This window comes from Lethenteron reissneri, chromosome 29, assembly GCF_015708825.2.
Source record: "Lethenteron reissneri isolate LAM-NWPU_2019-01 chromosome 29, ASM1570882v1, whole genome shotgun sequence".
Lineage (NCBI taxonomy): Eukaryota > Metazoa > Chordata > Hyperoartia > Petromyzontiformes > Petromyzontidae > Lethenteron > Lethenteron reissneri.
Genome location: NC_083807.1, coordinates 2635646 through 2661775, shown reverse-complemented (window position 1 = coordinate 2661775; position 26130 = coordinate 2635646). Strand labels below are relative to the sequence as shown.

At 44.3% G+C, this 26130-nt stretch overlaps 2 protein-coding genes across 7 annotated transcripts in view; one reads left to right on the top strand and one right to left on the bottom strand.

The window, feature by feature from the left end:
• STMND1 (stathmin domain containing 1) overlaps window positions 1–19559 on the bottom strand; it is a 30071-nt gene extending 10512 nt beyond the window's left edge. The window contains exons 1-3 of one of the 2 annotated variants that reach the window (XM_061562376.1): window positions 19482–19559; window positions 17490–17590; window positions 14264–14297 (exon numbers count right to left, since the gene is read on the bottom strand). The gene's annotated coding sequence lies outside the window, so the exon portion shown is untranslated. Of the gene's footprint in view, window positions 1–14263; window positions 14298–17489; window positions 17695–19481 lie in introns of both variants that reach the window. The other variant, XM_061562374.1, reaches the window with a different exon arrangement.
• LOC133349127 (transient receptor potential cation channel subfamily A member 1-like) lies at window positions 457–24125 on the top strand. 5 transcript variants are annotated; one of them, XM_061562335.1, is made up of 18 exons: window positions 457–647; window positions 2280–2363; window positions 4108–4207; window positions 4944–5077; window positions 6348–6434; window positions 6911–7061; window positions 8139–8300; window positions 9020–9129; window positions 15863–15959; window positions 16284–16309; window positions 16493–16584; window positions 17492–17600; window positions 18610–18780; window positions 19848–19918; window positions 20823–20990; window positions 22119–22237; window positions 23092–23297; window positions 23958–24125. In XM_061562335.1, the coding sequence occupies exons 2-18, from the start codon at window positions 2322–2324 to the stop codon at window positions 23982–23984; spliced, it is 1872 nt and encodes a 623-aa protein (XP_061418319.1). In that variant the 5' UTR covers window positions 457–647; window positions 2280–2321; the 3' UTR covers window positions 23985–24125. The 5 variants fall into 5 exon arrangements, with proteins under 5 accessions (XP_061418319.1, XP_061418320.1, XP_061418321.1 ...); XM_061562336.1 differs by having other exon boundaries at window positions 457–690; XM_061562337.1 differs by lacking the exon at window positions 457–647 and adding an exon at window positions 1988–2019.
• Window positions 24126–26130: the final 2005 nt, after the last annotated feature.

Sequence of the window (26130 nt, the reverse complement as noted above, 5' to 3'; positions counted from 1 at the left end):
GCTACTGAGTGTATGTGTTAGCGAGCACCTATTAAGGTATAGCTCTTCAATGGGTAGGTGATTTGGTGTGGCTAACACACCACGCGTGACCGTCTTTGTATTCGCTGTTTACACGCCACAGCAAACCGCCAAGACGTGTAACCAATTCTATCAATCAGCGTTTTATTTGCGACACGAAAAGTCAACTTTAGCGAGTTACCCTGCAAGTTAGTTTGCAAGGGAGATCCGCGGTGAACCAGCACGGCACAGGTACATCGTGTCTCGCCAAGCTGAATCGCTGCATTAATTATGGGGGGATTGTTTTCGCTTAACTCGTTCGCTCAACGGTGCACTACTCAGGAACGCATCTGCCACGTTAAACGAGGACGCCCTGTCACGCCGTATGCAAATGATATGTAAATGAGGCGCTTGACACTTGGAGTTTCGCGTTATGCAAATGTGTTGGGTCACGTGCGCGTCTTGTTCCCGCGCGATCGAGGGGAACAGGTGACGTGACAGCGAACTTAGTAACACAATACAGTCGTTATCATTATTATTATTATTCCATTGAAGTAAATTGACATTTTATTTTGTTTAATGTTCTTTTACCAAGCAACGGATAATTGATAGTTAATTATTTGCCGCTGATTGCCGCTTTATTCAACCAGGTAAGCAGGCCCCACGTGAAGGCGACGCGCGATTCTTGAACTTGTAAGTTAAAACCTTCGTAACGATTTAGTTTGGTAACTTCTGCCATCGTTAATGTTAACATTGCCTTATTTGAAATGTAGTTGAGCTATTTTCCCTCAAATGTGTCGTTTGATTTGAGCTCCGACGCGGTTGGAACGCGATAGCTTATCCTGCTAAATCCTATTGTGAATAACGTGTGATTATAACTACAGCGTTTAATTGAGCTGTGCATCAGGGAAACAATTACACAACTTTACAACCATTAACAAAGCCCTCTTTGTCAAATCCACTGCTGGATGAGGTGCATCGCCCATGCGGTGTCGTTCGTAGGGGTTGTTTGACCATACTTCACCACCCTGGTCGGTACAGGTTGATGAACCTCGTGTCAAAGTGGAGGCCTAACTATAGCGGCTAATCAAAAGATATCTGTTTAATAACCATGACATGCATCCTCAAGTTCAAGTTCATTTATTAGGTATAGCCCTGTGAGCCATTCGGCTCTTGAATCGGGTGCAACCGCAACAAACAAAACAAAAACATGAACAAGAAAACATATTAAAGTGAATATGTGACTAAGTGCAAACAGGATATCCATGAAAAGACAGCAAAATATTGCAGAAAAAGCACCGTACACCAACGCTGTGTGCAAAAATCCCAGTGGGATGCAAGTCAAACAGCAACAACCACAAGACAACTTAGATTAAGGCCATCGGTCTAACTCTGTACTACAACAAACAAACATGGCCAAACCAAAAAACTTTTCGAAAATAACCAAAATAAAGCCATAAAAGCAATGAAACAGTGGTCATAGGAACTGTGACCTATTTTCACAATAAACTACATAAACAACATGTACTACCAAACTCTGCAGCCATAGCTGGCTGCATGAGTCACTCCACAACAGCAGGAGCATCAGTCGGAGTATCAACATTTTTCAATGTACCTTTAAGATCAGTACACTAAATCAAAACAGATCATACTTTGCAGCGATCCGGAGCGAAACATTGTATTTTAGGCCATGACGTTCTATAGCCACTAGAGGCTGCTATATTCAGCCTGATTTGCCAAAAAAAACTAATCCATTCAATCCCTAAAGTGGAATCGCTGCCACGGGGAAGCGTTTTGCATTATTATTGCTAATTATTTTAATTATGGAGTTGTCTCTGCTAATCGATGTTGCCAATGACATAAAGTGATCGTTAGATTAATTGGTGTTGAGTTAACTCATTCCTGGCTCGGCAGTTAAGGTAATTGCCTCGAGATGTCACCATGGCAACGATGTTACCTTTTTTGTAAAATTTGTATTGTCTCAGCTACGTGTTTTAATTTACTAATGATGTGCCGCATAATGTGAGTGGTGAGTGTTAGCGCCTAAGTATATGTGGCGTGTTTGACTTGTGTTAGGTGAGTGGTGAGTGATTAATTAATTTATTATTTTCTCTTTATACGTGACTTTACCGAAAGAACCAAAGAGTGAGTGGTGAATGTTGAGCAATGATTGTAAGGTGAGGCCCAGGTGAACAACATTTGAGTGTCACTTCACCATGTTCATAAGACGGTCTGTCCTCACGTAATGTAACGTATGCCGCTGTACTTATATTAACCTCTAGGTTCGGCAATTGAAATCAGACAATCGTGGAGAGAGAGGGAGAATGCACGAGGAAATTACAATGTCAGAGCCAACTGAGATGCAGGTAAATGAATAAAGCATACCTCATGCCTGCCCCACTCTAGTAAATGGTCCAAAGCAATCCAGAGATAAAGATGTGGTTATGATTCACTTTGCTAGCAAATATTCCATTTTATCTCCCATCACCAATACACACTGGCTTACGAATAAGGATGTGAATCGACTCAACGTATTCAAATTAAGCACAATTACTACGATCGTAGTAATGTACAGTGCTTTGGACAGCTACTTATGGATGAAGGCCATCTCGCGCTCTGGCGGTCATGGCGCTTTGTTTAACCATACTTCACCACACTGGCATTCAGATGCTGGAGTACGAAATGCATCTGTGCCAAAATTTAATTGATCAATTTCATCGTAAGGTCATTTTTAATTTCACTTATACTGTTAAAACAGTGAATGTCTTGCTCATGGCACCGCTGGCTGTAGACTCTCCACTCAAGGGATCTCTAGAGAGCCTGTCTATAGGGCATTTTGCCTACTCTTCCACCCTGGCTAGACATAGAGGTAATGTATACTGTACTTCTTTAACTGACAAACTGATGGAACATTCCATGCTCTTAGCCACTTTTTTTTAGGGGGTCCATGCCAACCTAGCTTCAGGACTCCCCTTTACCACTCACCGTTTAAGCGTAAGCCAAAGGCACGACGAATTCCCATACACACACTCTGCCAGGACTCTGAATACCTGGCAGCCACAGCAGCAGGGCACTGCCCAAAGGCTTAGAGGACTGAGCTGGTAGGGAACTCAGCCAGGGCAGCATGTACACGCTGCGTAATGTGTGTCCAGGGGTCAGAGTTAGCCCCCATGTAGTGATTGACTATACTCTTTGGTTCTTTCGGTAAAGTCACGAAGGTATAAAATAATATAAATCACGACGTCATCATCAGGTGGGAAAACCACAGCAAGATGATGATTGCTTGTGTTGCAATTGAAACGTCGTGATTTATTTTATTCTATACCTACGTGACTTTACCGAAAGAACCAAAGAGTATGGATTCCTGCAGTCACGAAAGCTTCAAATCTAGATTGTAGTGAATGACGTTTGAGTAATTAGAAATGTGACCTTTCTTTCAAAGCAGATGAAATTACCACGTGATTCGATGGTCAGAATGCTGAGCTGGCACCACTTTGATCCCTGGTTTGAATCTGACATTTGTTAACACATAATTAAATTGGGGACTCGGGTACGGCGAGTTGATTGGTACTAGCCTAGCCACTACCACACAATAAATTCCGATGAAATAAAACAATTATGGCTAACTTCCAGGTCAAGCTAAATTCCAGGATTTACTGGCATGTGATAAGCCTATCACTGAAGCAAGGCGTGTGGGGTTGTGCGGCACTCGTGTCAATAAACATGTCCCTTGAGATCTCAGAAGTAGTTCTGTGAAATCCACTTCCATGGGCTGTTATGCACTGCGCACTCGTGATAATCTATGTTATTAGAGTTGTGCCTTTATAAATATATCTCGCCAGAGTTCTGAATTTTGGAACTCTGATAAAGTGTTTAGATTTTTTTTAAAGATGTTTAAAAAGTAAGAATCCATTAGAAGCATTAAACCGAACAGACACTGTCTCATGACAGGATGCTGAGAGCACAATTGGAATAGAATTATAGAAACAAGACGAAAATATATATATTTTTTAATGGTGACAGCTGTTCACAGCAGTCGCTGGTTCTAGTCCGTTTTACTGGGGGGCATGGATACACACGCACACAGAGGGCTCTCTGCTTGTTTGTCAGGAGGGAAATGTCGCAGTGGAATCTGATCAGATCCGGAAGAAGCTGTTGAGCGGAGAGACTTTAAGGACCAGCGCTGCTTCCTCTAGCTCGTCCACTGCCTGTAAGTGTAATCACAGTAATACAACTGGTGTACATTTGTGAAGTGGTGCATTTCATCCGTAGGTGCCAATGCGCGACTGTGTATGAAAAGCCAGGAAATAAACAGAACCTCCAGGGCTAATGGCCATAACTATGCGATTGATAAAGGGCAGTTTAAAGTGGTGAGTTTTCGAGACAGACTTAAATATAGCGAATAATTCTGATTGTCTTATTAGCAAAGGCAAAGCGTTGTTCCAAAGCGTGGGAGCTGAACTGGCAAAAGCCCGCTAACCCCATGAAATGAGTCGTCTTGACCTCGGAGTACTTAGAGGAAGGCGATCTGAAGTTGTCGAGGACTTCGTGTGGATCTTTCTTCATTCATTTATAGGACGACTGATGTGTGTGTTCACCACCTGGCATGTAACAATTTTCCCTTCTCAATAATTATATGAATCGCCACAGTTCAGAAATCAATCCATTTTGGTTTTGTTTCACCTACTAGATTGTATTATTATTTTTTCTCATGTATACAGTCATGTATACAGTTGCCTTCTCAAAAAATCGAGCTCACCTGTTTGTGTGGATATTTGTTGTGCTGCCCAGCCTTGTACTAATTTCGGTTCTCAAATTATAAGCAGAATTGGCAAACAAACGTCTTCATTAAATCAGTAGCAGTATGATACTAAGCCCAACAATATTGACAGCATGTGCAACGTTGCTGATCATTCTTTTTATTTATCTTAAAATGCTTAAAACAGCTTTCTACAATACTTTTGATGAACCGTATGATGGACTGAGCTCCTTGGAGACAACAGAGAATGACGCTGATGTGAATACAACTTTCCTGCGACTCTTGGACTGTCAGCCTAGAGGAGGACAGAGGATTTCCGAGGTTGGTATTGCCGACGTTGGAGGAAGCTTGCAAGTGTAGCACTTTCATAAAACCACCACATTTTTGGGAGGCTCAACCGGGACAGATGGTCAGCTGGCAACCCCTTCCTCCATCAGCCTGCTAACCACTCTCAGACAGTGAGAGATTGAGCTCTTTCTGATGTTGGCCCAACCTACTTCTCATAGGCCAAACCCACTCCTCTGCCAACCACGACCGCTACTCAGATAGCACTGCCCTATGCACATATCAATCATACGTGAAGACAAAACGTTAAAATCGAGGATAAAATCCCGATTTTCACAAAAGCTTCTGGGTATCCTTTCTGAAATCAGGACTGTATTGTCAACCAGGATGGTGAGCAGCTTTACCCTGTCGGCATCGCTACATTAATGTCATCAAGCTACATGCCAAGGGCAAAATACATACGGAAGTGCTATTGATCGACATCTGAAAATGGCCAAAAATCTATTTCCATTAATATAACACTGGCAGTAACATTTATTGATCAACACAGCGTGGAACGGCGGGAGGTGATGGAGCCATGAGCTCAGCAGTTGATGTGAAATGGATGATATTAAAACTGCGTCAAGCCCTTGTGACGGTTCCAATTTATAAAAATTGCATTGCAGCTGTGTAGAATTTATTGTTTGTAAACTGCTGTGGAGATTTAATATAACAATAATGATAAATTGTTTACCTGTAAATGTCTACCCTGTGCCCCAACTCTTTCCCTCCATGGATTCTCGGCCTACTTAATCCCACCGCAAAAGTGGTGAAATTTCAGACTGGAGTGGATTATTTGTAACGTGATAATTTACTCCCACCCAGCGACTCCGTGAATTGTCACGATTCAGAATTGCAATTTGATTCAATAATAAAATCTTTATTGTCTTGTTTTTACTATCTCATTTATATTCTTTTATTGTTGTTCGGTCTCTCGTGCAGTTTTGTTTGCTGCATTGGCCTGAATATTAACATCGCGTACCATTTGCATGCAATTCTCAGAAATTGTAAAAAAAAATCCATGCATTGATTTGATGCAGTTGCCGTGAGTTTAATAAATGTAGGTTAATTCCTTAATCGATTGCACCGTTTCGTACCTACTGCTTATGATGACCTGGCCAAAGCTGAAACATATCTTTTACCTCAACTAGGTGTCAGAAATATTGAAAAACTACTTTCAATATGGTAATAGTGACAAATATTTTTTATTGTGTGGAGCTACAACGCTGCTGGTACTGACACAATGTGTTCAATAATTTCTACACAGGGAAACTTTGACTTGCTGAACGCTCTGCTGGAACAAGGAGCCAACATTAACTGTGTGGACGAGTATGGCCAAACCCCATTGCACAAGGTAACCAATCGCAGCACAACGGATGTTTGTGTCTCGTTTACATTTTAAACCAGCGGTTCTCATCCGTGTTGGCATGGCAACCACCCAACTCAAGACCACTGGTCCAAGCATCTCCTCCACTCCCTCCAGCCCCAAAAACACAACTAAGGTGATTAGGGTCACTTTACACGGGGAGATCACATATCCATGCCTCTAGTCAACGGACCGTTAGGCATTTGTATCATGTGTGTGCGTATGCTTTTAGTTGCAAGGCATTTGTATCATGCTGTGTATATGTGTGTTTTCTCGCCGCAATGTGTCACTAACGTTCCCCGCATACATTCAAGATTTCTCCTGCACGGCCTCCATGCCCCTGCTTGCACATCCCACCCCCCCACTGCTCAAACCCATAGGTTTACAGCCACTGTTTTAAACATCTGCCGGATAAAATTACATGATAATGTTGCTTAATACGAGCGTGTTCCTGTAACTCGAAGGTTGCACGCAGGCAGCAGCTGGACGTGGCAAAGTTTCTGATTGAAAAGGGTGCCGACGTTAACCTCGGAGACAAATTTGGTCGGACGGCTCTACACATTGCTGCCATTGTGGACTGCCCATGCTTGGTGGAGCTTCTCATTGACAGTGGAGGTGAGTCCAATGGCCACGCTGCACGATGGCAAAAGTGGAATAACCTACGGTCCCCGACTTCATTTCACACGGCCCCACAACTTCCATTTCGTACGGTCAGTGGATTAATTTTACATGGCCTGTGGCCGCATGAGACTTACCCATTCTAAATGGCCCACATGATATCCATCACTGCAAGGATCTTAGCTACACTGATCAGTTGCTTGAGGGGAATATTTACAACCTGGCAACAATATCAATCTGGTAACACCATCAAAGCCCCATTCAGCACCTTATGAAGGAAAAAAGGTTCCCATTCCCTGCACTCGGGCAAGTTTAGAGCAATTTATCGTGAAGCAATTGTCACCGCAATGGCTTTACAACGAGCGCTTACAGAATATAAAGTTTTTAATCACAGAGTATATCACCTGATATTGACATTTGGCTCATACATAGTTGTTGACAAAGTAAATGGCGATGCAGCTGAAATGTGTGTTTATAAGCATGGGGAGGTGCATGCTTGGAATTGCACTGAGAGACAGGAAGAGAAGCACGTGGATTGGAGAACATATTATAGTTAGAAACATCATATTGACTGTTGATAAAAGCAGGCTCGAGATGGACGTGTCCTGAGAAAGGTTAATGTTTGGTAGTCGGGAATCATGACCGAGTGACAGCCAAAGAAGGGAATACATCTGAGAGGATATCCACCACAGAGACTGGGTGATTAAATCATCGCAGGACTGTAAGGGTTGGTGACGACTTCGGGGGGTCTTCATTCAACTGCTGATGTTGCTAATAATGATGACGATGATGATGGTGATGTGTCTATCTTGAACTTTTTTCACACTGTACGTAGCCAAGTGCGCTAATTAGAGGTGCGGGGGAAGGACAACACAACACAAAAAACAGTTCTTAAGAAATTAGTTTTCAATCTATATTTTAAAGTGCATAGCTCCAGTGGCTTCCTAATATCGGGAGGAACAGCGTTCCAGACGGCCGCAGAAGCACACCCGAAAGCACGCAATGCAGATGCCACCTCGCGTACAATACCCGTGGCCCACCGTGTGCGTTGCACTCTTCACTCACGGGCGTTAGTGGACACAGAGGTGCAGACGGAGGGAGAGCAGCAGACGGCAGTGCACTACGCGGCGCGGTACGGCTGCATCATCACGCTGGCCACTCTGCAGCACCGAGGAGCAGACCTGTCCGCCCGTGACTTCAAGAGGCGCACCCCGCTCTTCTTGGCTGCCGCGCAAGGTCAGCCAGCGGCTCCCAGGCGTTCTCGCCAGTCTTGACGGCCATGTGACCAACATTTCTCCTTGAAGGCTGCCCCCCCCCTCCCCTCGTGTGATGATGAAGAAAAGGGTCACTTGAAGGGATCTCAGAAGCGGTTCCTGTAACGTCTCCTTCCGTGGGTCGCTCTTCAAATGACACCCGAATCTCTGTAACACGGGTTGGGGTTAGGGTTTCTAAACGAATCTCGGAATGTGACACTTCTGTGACAGTTTCATTTGGTCAAAAAAATTATATATATATTTTTAGTAAGACTTTAAATTGGTGAATTGATGCATTATTATATGCCTCATGTTCTTCCTCCACCCCTGCCAAATGCTGCGTGTGTCTGGCTGTCTGCATGCGTTTCTGTGTGTTTGCGTGCATGTCTGCCTGTGCGTCTGCCTGCATGGGGAGTGGTTAGCGCTGCTCTACAAACCCGGAGACCCGAGTTCAATTCTCACTCATAGGCCTCCCCTAGTTCGACTCATCCTCAAATGAGTACCATATCTTGTGTGGTGTGTAAACATTGCCACGAGGGAGACAAAGGCGGCCGGGCATGGTGCTGGACACCTACCCACTCATGTGACGTGCCGGCCTTCATAGGTGCTCGCTAACAGCACTTTCCCCTACAGTCTGTTAAAGTGTTACAGTGGTATTTGTCTGCTCATGTGCATGGCTGCGCGTCTGCGTGTCATCCACAGCTCGCAGAGATACGGCACGCCTGCTATTGCAACTGGGTGCAGACACAATGGCTCAGGACAACACGGGACAGATGTGTTTGTCCTTGCTGCTAGAGAAACTCCCGTCAGTGGTAAATAATATAATAATGTCCTTTATTTACGCAGGAAAGCCTGAGTCTCAAGACACTTTCACAAGGATCTTGTTGCATTGGGATATTTTACCATTTTCATTAACGAGTGTTTGGCTTCGTGTGTGAGGTAACCTGAGTTCGTGAAAGCTCTGCATGGATAGCTTCTCACCACCTCGCAATACAATCTTATAATACCTAATATCTCCAGGGAAGTCTTCCATTCAAGTACTGACCACCAGTCTGCACTCTGCTTAGCTTCTGATATCTGATGAAATAGGATGCATTTCGAGACATGGATTTGGGCTGTACAAGTCATAAGGAGGAATGGGTGGAAGGTGTGAAGTCAGCAGAGATGAATTGCCTGGTAGACTGAGACCAGGGGTCACCATCATTTGCGAGGACACAGCTCCCTTGAATTTGTTCACCGTCATCGGCTGTGGCGGTCTCTCGGGTACAGGGATGACAGTTGTCGGCAGATGGTGGAATCATCGGTGCGTCCGTAGATGGCGGGACAGACCGATTTGAGATCCGCATACTCGACTGCAGACACAGCAGGTGGCTCCGGGTGGAAGGGGCAGGTCCTGTTGATGTTTTATCCTGCCCTTTTCTTTCGTCTCTGCCATTTACCCGCTTCATCGGCGGGACGAATTTGTTCACTCGTATAGACCAAGCGGTGTTGTGTATTTGTCACTGCTGAGGTTATGTAACCACCCCTGTTGCAGTGCTGTGTGTTTAGTCATCTTTTCGTAAATTATATACCACACGGCTGTCCTGCTGTTTGCCAAAAGATCCATTGACTTTTCTTTTTTGCCGACCTCTAATTCAAAACCCTTATCCATTCACACTCTAATATTGATTCCTATGGACTGACCCCTCAGCCTTTTGAAATATCCCCTAAATCCACCTCCCTTTCTCCTAGGGGTCCACAGATCCCTGGTGGAGAACCATTGTCTTAGACAATACTCTCAGCACTTGCTGTGCGATTTTCTCAAATGAAGAATTGATCTGGTCATCTCAAGTGGACTTTTAAATTGAATCCACACCAAAATCAATGCGTTAAGAAAACTGCAAATCAGTTAGAATAACAGATGGGGAAGAGGAGAGGCAAAACAAAGACAGAGAAAAATAGAGACAATAATGATTAAATAACTATTGAATGTCAGGCCAAGGTTCACTTTATACCCGTCAAAGGCAGAAATGTGTTCTTGGTTATGTGTTGTGACAAGCATTGTTTTTCTGGATATAACGAGTTCTACCCTCTCGCTCTAAACCTCCCATGATCCCATTAATCGCTATGTCGCTGTGTGATGAGAGGTCACTCCAAGTTCTGCATCTATCGTCTAAAATGACGCATTTACTGCCATGCGTATTATGACACCCACGTGTAATTTGATGTGGGTGTCAAAGCCAGGTCAGTCTGCCAATACAATACGGTATTCCTTTAACCTGAATGACTAATCACACACCCGTGTTATATATTTTTAAATAACCTGTTATTTTTATACTAACTCGGCATTTACAATTTCAGTTATTCCAATTTTGACACGAAGGCTTTCACGACTGATGATTGATAATATATTTTATATCCGTTATTACTAATATAATGAGCCAAAAATGTCTGTGTGTAACGCGCGTGACGTCACTCCACATACCGCACCGCTCCCCAATAACCATTAACGGGTGACGTCACTCCACATGGGGCAACCACCACCCTCATTAATAATCATGAGCAGATGACGTCACTCCACATTGGGGGGGGGAGGCGCCTCCTCCCTCCTCAGCGACAACTTATAACCCTCGCTACAAAGGCAGAACCCTCGCGTCACGCGATCCCCGTCACGCTGTTGAGACATAGAAGTAAAAAGGACGTCATGATGAACAAGGGATTATAACCTTTAAATGAAATAAGTTTGTGTCACCACGGCCTTACAAATTGCACACCAACGGATGCAATGAATATGACGTCGCGGTCTGATTTTCGCTTGAATGTTTCAGATTTACTGCAATACACCCGTCCTTGGATGGGTTATAGGCTAGTTACTAATATGATGAGCCAAGAATGTCTGTGTGTAACGTGCGTGACGTCAGACCACGTGCACCAGCCCCCCTCAATAATCATGAACAGGTGGGATCCTCCACATGGACCCCCCACCCGTCATTAATGACCATGAACGGGTGACGTCACTCCGCGTGAAGAAGGTGGATCAGAAAGGAAAATTTCTTTACGCAAATTAGCTTTCATTTTGACCTTTATGGAAAGTAAAGCTAATAAAGAAATCAACGCAGCAACGAATATAACGAGCCAAAGAAGGCTGTGTGTGTGTGTCCCGCGCGTGACGTCACTCCACATGCGCCCCCCCCCCCTCATTATTAATGTGTGCCTGGATTTTTATTTTATTTGGGTATTTATCTCAATGAACCCATATTTTCTTATGGCCAGTTGTAGGTGGCTCTGTCTAGATCTAAATATCTTCAGCGGATCAAAGTGTTCATCAAGAATAGCCAACTGCAGTGAAAAGAGATTCAGACAATATCGTAAACCGAGAAATCTTCCAAGGTCCTTAATTAAATTTAATAAATTAAGAAAAAAATGGTGTGCTACATTTCCTAATCAAATTAACAATCGCACAATAAAACGTTAATTTACATCTTTAATATTACAGTTTCCGCCCTACGACGGGCTAACAAACTAGTGGTCGATAAAATATTTTTAGCTCGGATAACACGAGAAAACTGCCAATGTGTGTCGTACACCCTTGCTCCGACCGACACAGCCAAACAAATAAAGTCGTCATGAACAAATGTGCCAGTTTTGTATTCAGCACACTGGTATGTTGAACTTAATTTTTACATGTGGGATTTCTCTCCAACATACTGGTAGTGCTGAAGCAGTAATACATTTCAGTCCGAGTTGGGGTTGACAATTACAATATAATTAGGAAAAAATGCACAAGCTAAAAGATATATGAAATGCATAGCCCTGCAGTGTAAGTTAGTGCATGTTCTTGGGCCACGTTTGCGGAACAGGAGTTGACTGGTAAAGGCTGTCACGCGATCATTGTTCGCCCCATGCTGGTTAAAGCTCGCAACTGCACATGTGCAAATACAATACAGTATAGAGAAAACCCTCCATGCGTGGGCTGAAACTCTAGATTTTCATAGATAGATTTAATAATCAATTTATGCACTGGCAACTCATTGTTACATGCCAGGCCAAACCTACAATAGCTTTGCATTCAGAGGCATTCTTCCATCCAAATACTAACCAGGCTTAATTCTGCTTAACTACCGAGATCTGATAAGATCGAATGTGTTCAGGGTGAGTTGCCATCTCAAGATGCTATGCAAATAGAGGAAACGTGTATCCAGAGAGTGTGAGTTTACAGAGGAGGATTTTTTGTAATATTCTTTAGGGTAGGGCCTTAATGCTCCATCCCATTAAAAAAGAGAGATGAGATGGCATGATTGTCGATGTGTGAATGAATCGACTTCAAAGGGAGAGAATCAGATGACAAGAGAAACGTCTTGAAGCTGAACTTGAACAGAGCAAGGGTTAGAGCAAAGGACCTCCAACAGAGAAGACGTGAGCTTCCATTGAGTGAAGGTTGACTTGGTATTTGCCAGAAGGCCATGGTAGGTTCGAGCAGAGAGCACATGAATGGGAGATGAGAGAGGAGAGGGAGGCAGGGGTGAGTCTGGAGGATCTTGAAGACGGTGAAGGTGATGTTTAGATTGATTGTGAGCCAGTGGATGGATCTGAGGACTGGGAAGATGCGGTCTCATTGACGGATGAGGATAAGAAGTATGGCATTGGCTTTAAATTGAAAATACGGGTGTGCTACCTTACTATTCACATTTCACTCCACGTCTCCCCGAGGTCAGAAAAATAGACGTTTTACAGAAATGTTCTTGACTGGGCTGTCACAAAGGACTTTACAGACATTGCTAGATAAATATTAAATATCTCTCCTTTGTTTATGAAAGCTCATTTAGATGTCTCTTTTGCAAGGTATTAAATAATAAAAAATAAATACTGTATACTCCATTATATCAATCCTTTTATGGATGAAAGCCTCCCCACACTGTCAGTCATGGGGGTAGTTGGACCATGCTTCACCACGCCGGTCAGTATAGGTTTGTAAAGGAGAGGATGCCAGGACCAGTAAATGTATCATCCATCACTGATGTTCGCCATAAATCAAACTTGGGTCGCTGTGTTCATAGCACAAGTACACGAACCACTATGCCACCACTTCACCCCAACTAATCAAAATATATAGTCCAAATAAATACAACATATTTTCAGGGTACAATTAATGTGGAGAACACAATGCCAAATAATGTTTATTTTTTATATCTGGCTGGGTGGCACAGTAGTTAGCTCATCACAATAAGAAGGATGAGTTTAACAATCTTACAGAATACGTAAGATGAGTGTTGTAGAATTTGTTTAGGAAATCAGCAGCGGTTGTCCTGTGGATAAAGTGTGCCGTAGGAATTAAAAATTCACACAACTGGATCATGTTTGTAAACAGAAACTGAATTCCACTGCACAATTTTAATGGAAAAATTACGAATTTTTTACAGCAAATGTATGCCTATTGTAAGTAGTCAGCATAATGTCAAAAGCTACTTTACTACAAATAAGTGCAAACCCCCTTGTTTATCCTTTCCAAAGAGTATGCCAGTAATCTTTGGGCAGATTTTAGTGTTTCTGGCAAATAGGTTTTTTTATGTGCCAGTGTTTCCATAGGGTGATATTTCTACTTAGGTTATCCATTTCAGACATTGTCTTGATGCAGTGGCGGCTGGTGATATTTATTTTTGGGGGGGCGCATTTTTTTTATTTTATTGAGGGGGGCAAATAAATATAAAGCAGTACCAAAAACCATTTTGACTACTTTAATATAAATTTTGATGATCTTTATTTACATTTCAGACCAAAAGAAGTACCAAAAAGCATGTTTCCTACTTGAACATAAATGTTTCTCTTTTATATACATTTCAGACCAAAGTACCAAAAAGCATGTTTCCTACTTGAACATAAAAACGTTAGTTTCATGCTATTATCAATATGGCTGCGGCTACTTTCATGACGTTTGCATTTGTCAGAGAGATGTTTGAGGTCTCTTACCCCCGTCGTTGTCCACAAAACTTCAGTGCCGACACTTTGAAATAAAAGACAGGGAAAACAAAAAAGAGAATTGCTAACATCACATCCAGCCAGCCACCTCCGTTTCTCATAACAAGCGCGGGTGAAGCTTCGTGTGTAGCTTCGTCCTCTGTCACTGGCCTGCTGCTGGATTGTAAATCGTGTTGGTCCGGTCCGAGATCCTTTATCTTTTTTATTTCTTCCAGCGAAAGCCTTGTGAAAGGGTTTTTTTGTAAATAAATTACAGAATTTGGATGAACTGCTGCCATTGTTTACACAAAAAATTTGATCAGCCTAGCAAGTGTCAAAGTGGTGTCGCCTGCGCACTCGCAGTAGTGGCCCAGAGCGTAAATTTGAATGACAGGTGACGAGAACCAATCAGATTGGATAAAATAACATGTATCCAATTCTGATTGGCCAGGGACGCAACGACTTGCGCCCCGAAGAGAATCTTTAAGAAACCAATTAGAGACCAGCTTCAGGTCACATGCTGTCCGAAAATTTAAAGTCTCACATAGACATCCATTTGTCCGGCGCCCCGCATGAAACACATTGAAAAACATAGAAAATAGTTGACCGATTAAAGCCAGTTTTTATTAAATGCTGATGCTTTTCTTACTACCAGCCGGCACATCGTATGAAAAAAATATTTTATTTATGTATTTTTATATACATTTTGTATATGTATATTTCTTGAATATTGATGGGGGCGGCGCCCCTGCGCCCTCTATTGACGAGCCGCCACTGTCTTGATGTGAAACTGGGCCTTACATTATCATTGTATGGTGATGGGGTAAAGGTTCTAACAAACCGATTCTAACATACATGCAGAAGGTTGATGTGATATGCAAGGTATGCTGGGAAGACTGAGCTTATGATCACAATCTGACCTCTTGCTGTATAGAAACCACATCTTTTGTGCATTATTGTTGGTAATTTTCTATCTGGCCTGGTGGTGCAGCAATAGAGTGATCAGCACGTTGCCATTTCAAATCCTGGTTCTGGGTTGACTCAGCCCATCAAACTCGGGGATGGATAAAACACATTTCTGCGGAGGGAGCTGGTAGGAACGTTGGGTTGCTCGGTCAACGGTGGCGTGGTGTATTCCACAAATATGGCCGACTGTGAGGGCGGGCAGAAGCCGGCGTGAATAGGTAAAACGTTGAGTTTTATAAGGGCACCACGGGGTGACCAGCCCCTCCCCACCCAGCCCCACCCCCCACCCTCCCCACCCAGCCCCTCCCCACCCCACCCTCCCCTCCCTACCCAGCCCCTCCCCACCCTCCCCTCTCCACCCAGCCCCACCCTCCCATTTGTGGATGCACGACGGATGGACGGTCACGATAATCCCCTGTGGGCTGGTGTAACCAGGAGGTTCCTACCAGTAATAGCTACCACTATCTGGAGATGTCAACAGTGATTGTCCTACGTTTAGACCTGCCCATGCCATCGAATATGCGGAAATTTTGCCACTGGCTCAGGGCTGTAAATAAGAGATGAGCTGCCTGAATGCTCGTTGAAGCAAGAAATCACTTCAACTTTTTCCTTTGGTGGTAAAGGTTGCGTATGCTTCTCCACTAGGCTCTGGTGGCATTGGATAAATTACACGTTGTGGACCATTCCATTCACAAGCAATACTTTTATTTGAAGGCGTTGGAGAGCCACCCTGAATGTAACGGTAAGTCCGTTAGCAGACGCTGCTTGTAAAAAAAATACTCGTGCAGTCATAATTTCGTTCTTGCTTTCACAATCATTGTTTTCTGCTTGTGAAATATACGTGAACTCATCCAGTTGCATATTACACGAGCAGGATATTGCATGTCAATGTCACAGCTCAAATGTTTTGCATTTAAAACGTTAATATAACCCATTCTGACCAATTTGTGGAGGCAAAGAAAAAACATGTGTTGACCCAGATATCCCGCACCACAAGATGTCACACCTGACTGCAGATATAATTTACCATAAATGTAAATTGATATAATTTTTGTTCCAATTTCAGGGAATCCTGGCAGTTTAAATTCTCTGGTGAGCACGTAACAAGATTGGCATATCACAAAACAGTACATTGCTCACTCACGCATAACGAGATTATATTATTTTTTGAGATGGAATCGAGAAAAGACCATTCAACCATGTTCTTATTTATTCCATTGCACCTGTGCGATTACACTTAAATGTGTTTGCCTTTCCTAATGTGCTGTTTAACAGCTGGAACTCATTGTGATACATAAATTATTTGATGTTGCGAGTCATCCCGCTGTCAGAAAACTCGTCGACATTAAATGGAAGGCATATGGTCTGTGAGTATCCACACAGCACATACACAAACATACAAACCCTCTCACACCAATGGAACATGATCCCACCTCTATTTTCTAAGACCAGTGGCTCAAAACGGCAGTTGTGGGTGATCGGGTTTCAGGCCACTTTTGTGACTCACGTCCATTTCGGTATTTCGCGAGCTTACTGGGAGATTCTAATTTGACAGCCAAGTACATTTTAGGATTAAATTGTGTTGTGGTTTCCTTAATATAGTGCCTGCGGTGTAATCTGCATGACAAGCCTCACACTGGGTTCTTACAAAATAGGTTAAACAGATGGGAGGTGACTGATTTGAATGGTCGGGGTGTAACGATGCATCACTCCATCAAGCCCTATGCGTAGAAATCTAGCTCGGGAGGTAGAAGATAGACCGATTCTCAGCACAAGATTGAAATCCCTAAAGAAAAGTGATACAAATGGATATAACATCTTTAATGAAATGAATAACTTTGAAAAGAGTAGAGCACTGAAAGTGACATCCAATGGAAATAAGCTACAGAAAATTATTGAACAAGTTTAATAAAAGATAATGGTGCAAACCTGCTTACACCACTGTTGATGGAAAAGCCACACGAGAGGGAAAGCTAGAGAGGTCCTCTAGAGGGTATTTGGATGCTGGCCATATGAGGTAGGAGTACTCACACTTGACCCCACCACACGCAAAGTTCCAGTCGATGAACTGCCGTGTACCCATTCATAATGTCAGATTGACGGGGGGTGCGGGATAAAAAAAACGTGCCCATTGTTTTTCTCTGGGCGATCGAACCAGCGACCTCTATTGCAAATCCAATGTGCTGACCTTTACACCACGCCAGCGTTGCTGACGAGCTTAACAATAAGATCGTAATGATTGTGGCTTCCGCACTCCACTCTGTGTACTCACAGGGCCGGCGCTTGTGTTCGACTGTTCCTGGAGTTATTCTTCATCATCACGTGGTCGGTCCTCATGATGGGCGTTGACTGGGAGAACCGCCATGTGTACACCTTCCCACAGGCAATGATGCATTGAATTGGTCAAATTGACAACTGCCGTTCGTATGTATGTATGTTGAACTTCTTTTGCACCGTACTTAGCCAACCGTGCTCATCTGGAGGTGCGGGGCAAGGACAACAAAATTGGCCAAAATATGGTGGTGGCGTCAGCACGGCGCTTGTGCCATGCTAAGTGCACTTTGAAGCCACGTGAAGTGAACCTTATGGCGGGAGTTAAAATCGTAATTAAAATTTTTTTGGCGACTCCGTCCCACGGTGCACATAAACGCCACGACCCACCTGGCGCGGATCATTCTGTTGTCGTGTCGTCCAAGCGCAGCGAGGACGAATGCGCAGAAGAAACAAAACTTTGATTAGCTCATTGTGTAGAGCTCGTCGAGAGGAATAGATTGCCGTATTGTTCGCCTTCAACAGACATAAAATGACGTCGCAACGCAGTTTATGCGAGAGCCCGGGGGCTAATGGCACCCCAGGGTTCCACCATAAGGTTCAAGTGTCGTAGGCCTGCTGGCAGGTGACGGAACATACCCAGGTGTCATGGCTTGAGATGACTGGCTTATGAGGTAAAGTTTAGACTGATTGTCCGAATCGCCGAATCTGATCTGATCTCGGAAACTAAATAAGCTTGAGCCTGGATAGTTTTGATGGGTGACCATCATGCACAATAGGTTGTTGTAGGCTCTGTGGCAGCAGAAGGGCAGTTCAGCAAAATCTCATTGTACCATACTTTTATGATCACTACGCTACGAACCGAGTGACCCAAGTTAATTCCCGCTCAAGGTCAACACCAGTGACGATTATGTGAACCAATCCTGAACCTCAACTAGGTCGACTCAGCCTCAAATGAGTACCTGGTGCAGTGTGTAAACATCGCCACTGGGGAGACAAAGGACGGCCGGGCATGGTGTTGGCCACCCCACCCCCTTGTTTCCTCGCCTTCGCCACTTGCCCAAACAGCCCGTTAAGGCCATATGGGTGATCTTTGTCATTGCACGCGTATGTGTGTGTAGAGTGTGTGGCGTGCGGTGCTGGCTACTGTGTGCCTGGGCCAACTGGCGATAAACGTGGTGGCCGAACTCGGGGAGTTCCGCTCTGCGTCCCGCGCCCTTCGATGCTGGCGCGAGTGGTGGCGCAGTGAGCTGAGCCAGAACCTCCGGTTCTGCCACCCATGCTGGCCACAGGTACGTACAAACAAGAGTGAGCAGCAGCAACAGCAATAGCCACCGTTCACCAATGAGTGGTGGAGATGTCGCCAGAGTGCTGGGCTCCAGGTTAAACTAATTATTTGGTGGTGCTGCTTTGACAGCGGTGCACAAGTACAAATAACAAAAAGCTCACATTTTTTAGCGGATGTTTCAGGCTGTGGGCCTTCTTCACAGCAATGAGGAGGGGTTAATTCCCAAAACATCCACGATTTAACATTTTTTATGGTTTTTCTTTTCAGAATGTGTTGAGTTTTTTGTTCTAGGTTAGGTTAATTTTCAGGCCATGTGAAGTGTCAAAACACTCGCTGGCAGGTATCATGTATACACGCGCACATGGTCACTTACACAGGTCGGCACACAAAAAAACAATATCCCACATAGCCTACACAGCTGTTGGGGCAAGTGCTGTTAGTGAGCAAATGTGAAGGCTGACACGGCACATAAGGGGGTGGGTGGCCAGCACCATGCTCGGCCGCTTTTGCCTCCCTAGTTGCAATATTTACACACCGTACCAGGTACTCATTTGAGGCTGAGTCGACTGTGAGCGGGAAACAAACTCGGGTCGCTAGGTTCGTAGCGCAATGCGCTAACCGCAACACCACCACTCCCCACGTGCACAGACATACATAAACACATCCACACACGTGGTTGCATGATTAAACAATACAAATACTTACTTTTTTTCCATAATATCCTCGTTTAGCCTCCAAGACCTTATTCTCAGTAGCTCGGCCAGATGGACTGGTTGCTCAGTTCTCTGGGTGTGGTTGCCTTTGCGAGGAAACCGGATAACCCCGAGAAATGTGAAACGTTTAATGTTTAAACACTGGCTATGTGAGGTCCACTTGCAGTGTGTGCATTTAGAAGTTAATATGGGCATAATGGTCATCGGATTTCACTGTCAAAGGTAATTAAATTATTATGTTCAGCTTATTAAAATAAATTTGACACCCCCCCCAAAAAAAGCACCTGACGGTCAGATTATGTTGTTCGTTTTGGTTATAAGCATTAGCAATAGATGTTGTTTTTCCATTATATTGCAGGAGAAAATTTACTTGGAACAAGAGTTGAAGAAAATAAACAAAGTCAAGGCTAAATATTTTGTGGGTTTTTGGTACGTATAGTGCACTACAATCACGCAGATGATTAGTGTTTCTCATTCTGCTCATAACTGGTGAACCAAAAGCAATCCATGAATGAGCAAAACACGCAAGATTCTCATTAAATATTTTGGCTTCGTAAAACTTACTCAAAATATATAGCAAATATAAACACGTGTAAAATGTGATGCAGGAAATACTGTTGTATGTATCGTAAGGAAAATGATTGGAACGACCTTCTTCATGGACATCACGAAAGATTTTTCAACCAAAATCTGTATATATTAAAAAATAAATGTTAATTTTCATCTTGATTTGAAGCTTTCGTGACTGCAGGAATCCATACTCTTTGGTTCTTTCGGTAAAGTCACGTAGGTAGAAATAAAATAGAACGAATCACGACGTTTTGATCGCAACTCTGGACAGATATCTGAATTACAATATTTTTTAAAATCAATTAAATATGTTTATCATACTACCGTTATTTGTTTTGAAATGTTTGTTTTAATCTTCGTCATGAAAACTCAAGCAATTGAATGGATAAATCACTGAATATTTATTGGTTGCTCTACAAAAAGCCATACAAAAGGAGATCAAACTACTCTTCATTTGTCTATCGCATCGGCATGATACCAAAGGTGTCACGAACGTCTAGCGTGCCATCTCACAGAACGAGGAAGGCTAAAAGTAGAGTGATCAGTCTACCTCTGGCTTCTCTATGTGCTGTGAAGAAGGTCCATTGCTGCAAATGTCACCTATTATCTTTTTATTATAAAGGCCACAGTGTTATTGACGAACGCGATTAGTTTCTTTGCTGCTTGTTGTACCACTGCCAACGCAATATCACCGAACCATTTTCTCAACTCAAGGGGAGGCAGCGCTGCGACCGGATGAGTGTCGCCCCCTCGCTTTCCGCAGGAGCTTCCTCCACTGGCTGGTGTTAGTGCTGCTGCTGTCCCTGGTGGGACTCCACGTGGCCTTCATACTGAAACCGAGCTGGAACGACGCCCGGAGATATGACCACTTGGTTGCCATCACCATAATTCCACTGTGGCTCCACAACATGAAGCACCTACGTCCTTTCAAGTAAATCGCGAGCGGGGAACCTTTTTAAATCCTTTATATTAAGTTTGCTTGCTTGCTTGCGCGCTTACGACCGTGCAAATCTTTCGGTCGTTTTTTAACCCACTTCCCGTGATCCAATCGAGCTGACATTTTGCACACAGACTCGTTGTGCGTGACAATTTATTTTCGTGAAAATTTTTTTCCAAAATTTTACACTTTTTAGGAAAATGTTTTTTAGATGTAATTACCAATTGCTTAATGGTGGCAGGCAATCATCTGACCCATAGGTGGCAGCCATCTCAAGCCAGAGGACGAGAGGACTCTAGCCGCCACGCATATAAAGGATTTATAGTGAAAAACTTAGTTTTTACGGGTTAATTTTTTTCCCTTACCGAGAGCCGAATCGGACGTTTAAATATTCATGGCCGGCCACGCGTGTGCGTGTTGACCAAATATTAATTGGCCCTTGCAGCAACAAGTCACTGAACATTCATTATTTAGAAAGGGAGTTTCCAGTTTGAAAATATTTCCCTCTGGTGGCCGATTAGTGCAGCTAAGATTATTGCAGTGATGGATAAATGTAGTTTGTGGGTCATATTCAGCAAATAGGTAGTCCTCATGTGGCCTGGGTCATAAATGTCCCACTAGGGTTGCCACCCGTCATATTTTTTATTTAGCTGTCCTGGCAAATATGTACTGTCTCCCTGGGACATTAAGATGCCCGGCTCTTGTCAGTTGCGTAACAGCAATAATAACACGCCACTCAAAACGCCATCAACGGGACGATCGAACATCGATCATTCATCTCCCGGTCTCAACAGCAACAACGCAACACACTCAAACCAATGCGTCCACATGTAGTCCTCCCCTCTTCCGGAACTGTGCAATTTTCTCTTTTTTTTTTAACCTCGCGAGGTGGCAACTCTATTCGTCACCTCTAAAGATAATGCAGTGCTGTCTTAAGTAGAAAGCCTGCAAGTGCAAAGACATGGCGAGTGTTACCCATCACTCGGCACAGCAACATCATTTTAACTGGCAGCTGTTTGTATTGTGGCCGCTGCTGCTGCTGCCTTATGATTCTGTCATCGAAACTGTTTGACGAGCTTTTGTTCACACATTTGTTCCGGTCACATGTGTGGTTCTGTGCAGGATCGTGGGCCCGTTGATTATCATCCTGGGAAAGATGGCTGTTTACATCCTCAAGGCGTTCTTCCTGTTTGGGCAGTTTTTCCTCGCGTTTTTCTTCTCGTTTTGGCTGATATTTGGCAGTAAGTCGTCGTTGGCTTCTACTACAAAACGTGACACTTCACGTGTCCATCATGTACACAGCCTTGTGCAACAAAAAAAGATTACAAACACATGTGCAAACAGTTACACCCCTGTTACACAAAAAATACGCTGGTTACATTTCCTACTTCACAGTGACTCGATTGGCGAAATAACTTTAATTTCTAAATTCTAAAACTTTATGCCCAACCCCCACTCCAGATTTCAGATGATCCAGATGTTCTGGTTAAACTTCTCACTTCGGATACGGTTCTGCGGCGTGTGGAACACTTCCTTCTGATATAAGGAAGCCACTGGAGCTATGCACTTTTAAATCATCTACATTGACGAACTCATTCTTTTAGAATAGCTTTTTGTGTTTAGTTGTCCTTCCTCCGCACCTCCGATTCGCGTGGTTGGCTAATTACAGTGCGAAAGAAGCTCAACATACATAAAAGCATGTCGCCCTATCTCACATATTCCCTCCCATCAACAGCAAGATTACCCTCGCCTAACTTCAAGATGCACCATGGAGTCGCCCCTGCCTAGTTCTCCCCTCTCATCTCCGGCTACTCACCCGCAGCCAAGGCTTTCTATCAGTCCACATTTAGCCTCCGCTCAGAGGAGGGGTCACCCCTTCTCCTCTGCTGTCCCCTTAGTATGGAACTCTGTGTCCATCTTCAGTCCAGGCTCAAAATATTGCTCTTCTCTGCCAATAAAGGACCGCTTATTTTTCTTTACAATGTATATACACACACACATGCACACAATAAAAAACAAAGATAGCATTCTTTCACAATAGAACGCATTGCGATTATTCGGCATAACAACCGCTTTATTTTATTAATTTCACCAGATAAAGACATAGCGTCAGTTCAAGACTGTTCCGGCGACCCTCTTCACCATGTTCCGCATCAGCGTCGTGGACATGGACGAGTACGAGGCCATGCACAAGCGCGACTTCACGATGCTCTACATCCTGGTCGCCTCCTTCCTGAGCATCACCAACATCTTCGTCCACAACGCCATTCTAATCGCCATGCTCAACCAGGCCTACAAGCGGTGAGTTGGGCCTAGCGACCGACTGTGGCGGGGGCGATTGCCGTCGGCCGTCGAGTGAGCAGGTGGCGCAGTTGGTCTGGTGGGGCCCGGGCACCGATGGGCTACGAAGAGGATTGGAAAATATGAATAAGGGGCCCCATTTCATCCTTGCACTAAGGCTCGCGTCAATCACGCCACACCACTTGATGGTGGCGTTATACTTATCCATTATTCCCAGTCTTTGTTAGGCACGTTTAATGATGACATCTGCGATGACAGATGTATCATACGTGAGGTGCCCGCCAGGAATTACACGGAGAGACAGAGAAAAAACGTGGATGAGTAAACAGTACGCAGGTTAGACACATCACATTGACTTGCTCATGCATATTCGGGTTGTACCCTGTGTTGACTTTCCAAAGAACCTCCGGGCCAGTAGAACGAAACGTCAGACATTAATCCGACAAAATGTGGTACAATCAAAAATCACATCAGAACTGCACAGGGCAACCGCGAAAAACTATGCGGTCATATAACATTGACTGTTAACAACAGTAATTGGGAATAGGTCTGACGCATCCCTAGAAGGGATGATAGCCGACTGACAAGACTGGTGAAGGAATTGGAGGCAAGGGAGGGAACATGCCCAAGAAGGTGTCCAGTACTTGTGTCTCCCCACAGCGTGTCCCTGAACCCTGTGGGCAATGAGTATATGCAGCGAACCATCCTGCTGCTCTCCCTGGAGAAGAACCCGCTCTTCAGACGCAGGCGCGAAGCGACACGCGACCACATCCAGCGCTGCGATCGGTTCGAGTGCTCCTACGGGGCGGGCGATGAGGGGCCCGGCAGTGACGGCGGTGGCGGCGGTAGCGGTGGCGGCAAAGACGCGGCGCATTTGGAGTATGGCAAAGTCTCGCTCAAAATCGAGGTGCGGTCATGGTGTGGTTATTTATTTGTGTTTTACGTTGGTTTTTTCCCTCCCATAAGTTGTATCAATTTGTGCTGCGAATTAGCGTTGCGTCATCACACGACGGATCCATTTGGAACTGTTGCAGAGCAATGCGTAACCCGATGGTTAGAGAACTCCCAGCGGAAGGAGGGCTCATAGAACTGCTTCTGACATCCCTTCAAATAATAAGAGCATAATTTATCTTCATAATGTATTGCCAATTTGATTAATTGCAGTTACCAGGAAGAGTTGATGGATGGATGCATGCATGCTTGTTCTTTAAAGGGTTATTTACGTTGTATGTCTACCCAGGCTACGCTGGAGGGGATGGTATCGTCCCTGATGAATAGAAGTCCGACCAAGAGTGAGAATGAAGGGATCAGCACACCTCTTTCCTCTGCCGACGTCACCCATGACACACAAGGGTATCTACAGCACAGTGCACAGAGAAACTGGAAAATTATTGTCAATTGAAGCTCGGATCTTACGTAAAAGCACCGAGTACTTAAAATCAGCATATGGTGAGGTGTATCGTTTTAAGAAACAATTTAAAAACCATACTTAACCACGAAACTATAATCTAATAGTAACACATGAAACAAAGATTGTAACCATATTGGGTAATCTTTTCGAGAGTAATAACTGCAGATGGAAAGACCTTCTTTGGAAATCGCTATGAACTCCACAAACTCTCATGGGCATGCTTCCCCAAACATGAACAATAATACTACCACATTTATAAAACTTGATAAACTCCCAAATTGTATTGTATGCCATGTTGCCATGAACGCATCGATGCTTCAACTATAACCATGGTAGCATCACACCACGGAGGTGTGATGCTACCTTCCTTGCCTGCTATGCACAAGTCGGGGATTCGATCCCGACCCTGATGCCTGTCTATTTGGAGTTTGCGTGTCTCTCTCCCCATAGTCGTGTGGATTTTTTCTCCGGGTCCTTTTTCCCTCCACATTTAGAAACATGCATTGAGATTCGATTTCGCTGATATAAATGTCCACGTATAAAGCCACTTTGTTGAGCTATCGTTTGTGGCCAGCTCGCTTCTGAGAAATAAGTAAGTCCCTCAGTGGGCTCTACCTGGTAAGATAAAACATAATTTACTTTCATTTGTATATTTGTATGTAATTTGTTTGCCTGTCTTATACGTTGCACCCATATCGTGTTTCTGTACCGTTTGCTGTTGTAATGCTCTGACCCATCCCGACTGGACATGTGAAAAAGAGCTTTATATTTCGATTTAAAGCTTTCGTGACTGCAGGGATTCATCTTCTTGGTTCTTTCGGTAAAGTCACGTAGAAGGAAATAATAAAAATAAAACATAAAATACAATTCTCACGACGTTTCGGCCACAACGCAAGCAGCCGTCCTCAGGTGAAGAACCGGTCTGTCAGAGAGACAGTTTGTTTTATTATGTTTTATTTTTATTATTTTATTATTTCCCTTCTACGTGACTTTACCGAAAGAACCAAGAAGAAGAGCTTTATAGCTCATCAGATTCCTCCACCAGGGCACCCCCCGTGTGGCGGGACGCGCTGCCGGGAATCGAGTCCGTGCCGTCCACGCTGTGCCGCCTGCGGGAGGAGGCACAGGCGCTGTGCTCGGAGCGGCGTGCGGCGGCTCGGGACATCCTGGAGGAGGCGCGGGCGCTGCGTGGCCACCTGCAGGCGCTCGTGGACGAGAGGCCGAGCCGAGGACGGTGCCGTCACCAGCTGGGAAGGGAAGCGGCAGCGCAATAGTGAATGTAACGTGAGTGGAGGGGGAAGGTCTTCAGGAGCGGAGTACGCTAATCGGACAAGAGCTCAAGCAATTATCCTAAGCATGGTAGCCAACCGCAGGTTATCCATGCACATAACCCTGACCACACGAGCCAACGGGACCCAAGCC